Below are 5,182 nucleotides of genomic sequence, written 5' to 3' on the forward strand. Positions count from 1 at the left end.
TATGAGTTCTGCAAACAATTTATGCAACAAATCCTAAATTTGGATTAAGTGTCATATCATGGATTATTCCATAATTTATCACAATGGAGCATCCATAGATATTCACCATACACCTGCTCCAATTACTAAACAGATTAACCTACAGTACTTAACTGAGCAACTTCTCCATGCAGCATACAACAGCGACATGGTGTCACCAAATAAAAGTTACATTATACATGCCAAAAGCCACAGTAGAGCATGAAACTTATTAGACACCATAGATAGGTTTTGCATACCATTAGCCAACAATCTTTTACGAAGATTACCTACTTGGTTTTACATACCATAAACAGAGTGCACCCACTAGCACTAGGCAATTTAACTAAGCAAATCTTTTCTTGGCAAATTCCTTACGTAAAGCATTTGCAAACCATTCCACTCCGATGACAAAACCAACAGCACAGGATGCAGCAGTGAGCAGTGCAAGGCGAAAACCACTTGCAGCAGATTCCATCTTCTCGTTTCTTTTTGACTCATTGATGGCCTCCCTATCAAAAGGACGTGAATAATAATGCAAAAATGTTTTGATCACTTCATTTGAGTAAAAACAAATAAGTTGTAGCGCCTCCAATTACCTCATGGCTTCAGCTTTAATTCTAGCTATCTCATCATCAATAATAGTAGCTATCTTGCCATCTATGACTGCTCCCTCTTTTTCTAAATTTGTCAACAGATGTTCAACCTCCTTTGTCTTCCTAGCAACTGTTTTGGCTCCATTGCTCGATCCAACCTGCAAGGATTAATTAGAGAAATATAGTTGAGATGGCAACACATAAGCTAATATAGAGTTTATGCATGTTAGTGGCTGATAACATGAGAGCATCACTACAATTGGCCAATAGTCCTTTAAAGAGTCCATACTATCCAACTTTCAATAGTTTGATCACTAATATGTCTAAAGCTATCAAGATTGACTATACGGAATTTCTCATAGAGGAGGTAGTTTTTGAAATGCTTTAACAGCAGTACAATTTACAACATATATAGAAAGTACAATTTTCTGTAGAAGCTATGAAGTAGTGGTCAAAGTTATATTTCAAAAACCGCAGAAAGTCGCTAAGGAAAAATAAAATGAAAGGATGCAGTACTCTTCTTTCCCCCAATTAAATCAAACGCTCATATATCATGGAATTAACTGTTCGTCGTATCTGTGTACTCAATTTGGGAGCAGGGGCTCATGGCCCCTCCACCCACTACAAATCGCTTCAGTAAAATCTGATGGTCACCAATTCCTTCCAAGCAAAAGTAACAAATTCAGCACATATCCCTAAGATAGGCCTCTGCAATCCAGCACTTATGCATATTAAGAGGCAATATTCAACATTATTCGGTCAAATTACAGAGCCCCTCTATTAACAAGGGAAACAAGGTACTTGAATCAAAACCCTAACTTTGTTATTGTCCGGGGGGAAAGCTCATGGCGCATCATATAATCTGTTAGTATACAGCGGCCCCAACGGTTCTCATCCGAACTAGGTAGTCCAACATCGAATTGCAGGCATCGTAGGTGCATGGATCGAACGAGAGCGGAACTAGTACCTGAGAGGTGGGAGGCGGAGAGTCCGGCGCCGGCGAATCGCAGGGGCCCAGATCCCGCCGAGGAGTACTGGAGGAAGAGACACGCTCCATGGCACCGGCACGCCTGATTGACGGAAGAATCTGGAGAAGGGAGCACCGGCTAGGGTTGAGAGGTTGCTTGCTTCCTCAACCTGGTGGCCTCGTCTTCGTCTAGTACTCGGCCTCGTGCCTTGTTTCTAGCTGCTGTGCCTGTTCTCTCTAGGTGGACTCCGAGTCCTGCCCGTCCCAGTACACTCGAGTGACCGTGGGCTGCCCAGCCGGCCTCTTGGGCCTGCGTGTTCAGAGGCCCACACCACACCCCAAGCCCGAAATTCTACGTGGCATGAGCTGGAGGGGCCGTCCTTGCTCGGGGTAACGCTACAGGTGATAATATAAATTTTCATAGTCAAAAAATAAAATAAAACAAAATATTTGAGATTTAAGAAAAAAATGTAGACATATCTGGATTACGTGGCTCTATTGTTGGCCCAATTTCATTATTTCTAGACTTCTTGTAGTATTACTATCTCTTATCTCTTGTAACCGGTCACAAGGAAACGATTATACTGACGGGCGATCTTTGACCTCAGTGACCGGTCAAAGCCACTGGCGCCCGGAGGCCGACGCCGTGCCGCATCCGCCCGCTGCTGCTAGCTCAGGCCGTGATCCCAGAAGCACTCGGCGGTCGTTGCATCCACGTCGGGGTCGCGGCCGCGGTCGTCGCCGGCTCCAACTTGCACCGCGGCAACACTAACGGTTGCGCCGACGAGCATCGCATGTCGTCGTCGTCCTCCTCGAACTCGTCGTTGTCGTCGTCTTTCTCGCCATCCTCTTCTCGTGTCCTGATCAGCTGAGGGTGCTCCTCCTGCGTGGCCGCTGCACCCACTTGCCCCTTCTCACCGCCGTCATTGTTGCCCAACGCCTTCTCCACGGACGGCTTGCATGGGGACGGAAACGCCCTCTCCATCTTGGAGGGGGACGATGGGGAAGGGGATGCGACAATGTCCAGCGCCACCGCCGTGAGGGCGTCCTTGGTTGGCGAGAGCGACGGCGCCGGCGCCGCGGCAGGGAACTGCCACGTGAGCGGCGACATGTGGTCCATCGATGCGGACCGGCAGCGCATCGGGAACAGCGCGTTCTTCGACGCGGCGTGGTCGCCGAAGATACTAGCTGCTCCTCCCGCCCATCGTCCCAATCTTGCTTGGAGCTGAATTCCGCAATAAAGGTGTTATCTCCTATTGATTTTACCACCAATCCTCTTGGGTTGCCCCATGCCGGCCTGAGAGCTGACATGATTGTCTAAATGTGTAGAATATTTGGTGACAGTACCTTACCAATAACAGCCAGGTCTGAGGTCGCCAGACCCTCCAGGGAGATGTCGTCTACTGACAGCATACCGCTTTCCTCTGCTGTCAACTTTAGACGCCCCATTAGCTCTGTGACATTGGAGCTTGATCCATTCGCCATTTCTGCCTCCATGGATGGCAGAACAAGAAATGCTGCTTCAAATCTTCACCTGCAGCTACTAGAACTACTTCCCTCCTACAGATCCTACAGCCAGTCCACAATCACCCCTCCCAAATGCCTTCACAAGCCAAGGATGGGTAGCGAAGCTAGGTTCGCCCCTTAGTCATCCCGAGCCGCGACCACAGAGGAAGGTGGAAAGGGATCTTTCTAGGTTGTAGATCGAGGACTGAAGTGGAAAATAGGTGCACCTCGCCGTAGTTGCTAGGGCACAGAGAAGTCCCAGAGCCCAGGTCCGCCGTTCGCCAGAGCAGCGCGTGGGGAACGAGAGCACGGGAAAGTTCCGTCTGAGTACACTCAAGTGACCGTGAGCTGCCCGGCCGGCCACTTGGGCCGGTGTGTTCAGAGGCCCACACCACACCCCAAGCCCGAAATTCTACGTGGCATGAGCTGGAGAGCCGTCCGCTTGCTCGAGCTAAGGCTATCCGCACTCATTATACTCCAAATCCCTACTCTAAAAGGAATATTTTTATCTGGTCATCGAAATTCTCTCATCTATATCCAGTTTCACTGCAACCGTTCATCCTCTATATCTCTACTCTATACCAACTACCAGCCGTTGCGGGGGCTGCGACACGTGGCGGCGCACTCAAGGCAGTGGCGCGCGGCGACAGCGGGCGTCGAGGCGGCGGGCAGAGGACAGCGTGTGCGGTCGGAGCAGCGGCCCGCGGGTGAGCGGAGCAAAGGGCGGGCGCGCGCGGCGGGCCTCGCTGCGGCGTAAACCGAGGCCATCCCACCCGGGCGGCTCTAGCTCCCTCCTCAAGCCCGCCGGCCACCGCCTCGAGCTCGAGCTCTGCCAACCGCCCCCTCGAGCTTGAGATCCGCCGTGGCGGCGGGGGAGCGCGTGCCCAGCGCGTGCCGCTGGTAGTAGGCGAGCGCGCGTGCGCCCCGGCTCGTGCCGCCGGCGGCGGGCGAGCGCGCGGGCGCCCCGGCCCGTGCCGCAGGCGGCGGGCGCACGCATGCCAGCGAGCGAGACGCGGCGGAGCGAGCGAGGAGGGGAGCAGCGTGGGTGCGAGGCGCGGCGGAGGGAGCGAGGATGCATGGGGCAGATGGAGCTGCAATCGGCCTCCGGGATGAAGCAGTCGACGGCGTCGGTGCTCCCTCCGCTCGTGCTCCATGCGGAGGGCGGTGGCGGCCAAATCCGTGCACGGTAGCCATGGCGGCGACGGCGGCAACAACAACAGCTTCGGGCGCCGGCAACCTCGAGCTCCGCCACGCCGCCTCTCATTTTCTCTCTATCCTGCTCTCTCTCTCTATCTCTCCCTGCTCGGGTGGTTGGAATGGCGCGAGGTGTGGGGGCCCGCGCCACGTCGGTGTGTTGCGAACGAGCGCTACCTTCGCTCGATTTGGCGAATGGGGCCTCGCCCGCAATGATACCGAACGACGCAGCGTCCTCCGCTGCAGCTTCTTTTTATGTAAATTGGTACTACATGAGCGGTGGCATACCACTCCCAGTACCTCAGTGCATACAGCCTAATGCTACAGGTGACACTTTATTCATGCAAACAACAAAAAGATAATACAAATTTTCATAGTCAAGAATAAAATAAAATATTTGAGATTTAAGAAAAAAATGTAGACATATCTGGATTACGTGGCTCTATTGTTGGCCCAATTTCATTATTTCTAGACGTTTCTTGTAGTATTACTATCTCTGGTAACAGGTCACAAGGAAACGATTATACTGATGTGCGATCTTTGACCTCAGTAATCGGTCAAAGCCACCAGCACTCGGAGGTCGACGCCGCGTGCCGCATCCGCCCCGCTGCTACCTCCCACCGTGATCCCAGAAGCACTCGGCGGTCGTCACATCCGCGTCGGGGTTTCGGCCGCAGTCGTCGCCGGCTCCGACTTGCACCACGGCAACACTAACGGCTGCGCCGACGAGCACCGCATGTCATCCTCCTCCTCGAACTCGTCATTGTTGTCATCTTTCTCGCCATCCTCTTGTCGTGTCCCGATCAGCTGAGGGTGCTCCTCCTGCGTGGCCGCTGCTCCCACTTGCCCCTTCTCACCGCCGTCATCGTTGCCTAACGCCTTCTCCACGGACGGCATGGGG

At 52.8% G+C, this 5,182-nt stretch overlaps 1 protein-coding gene across 1 annotated transcript; it reads right to left on the reverse strand.

The window, feature by feature from the left end:
• Nucleotides 1–1,815, reverse strand: LOC120712357. Its single transcript, XM_039998119.1, has 3 exons — nucleotides 1,582–1,815; nucleotides 618–772; nucleotides 1–530 (listed from the first exon to the last, which is right to left on the reverse strand). The coding sequence occupies exons 1-3, from the start codon at nucleotides 1,669–1,671 to the stop codon at nucleotides 365–367; spliced, it is 411 nt and encodes a 136-aa protein (XP_039854053.1). The 5' UTR covers nucleotides 1,672–1,815; the 3' UTR covers nucleotides 1–364.
• Between the last annotated feature and the right edge of the window lie 3,367 nt (nucleotides 1,816–5,182).

Source organism: Panicum virgatum, chromosome 6K (genome assembly GCF_016808335.1).
Source record: "Panicum virgatum strain AP13 chromosome 6K, P.virgatum_v5, whole genome shotgun sequence".
Taxonomy (NCBI): Eukaryota; Viridiplantae; Streptophyta; class Magnoliopsida; order Poales; family Poaceae; genus Panicum; species Panicum virgatum.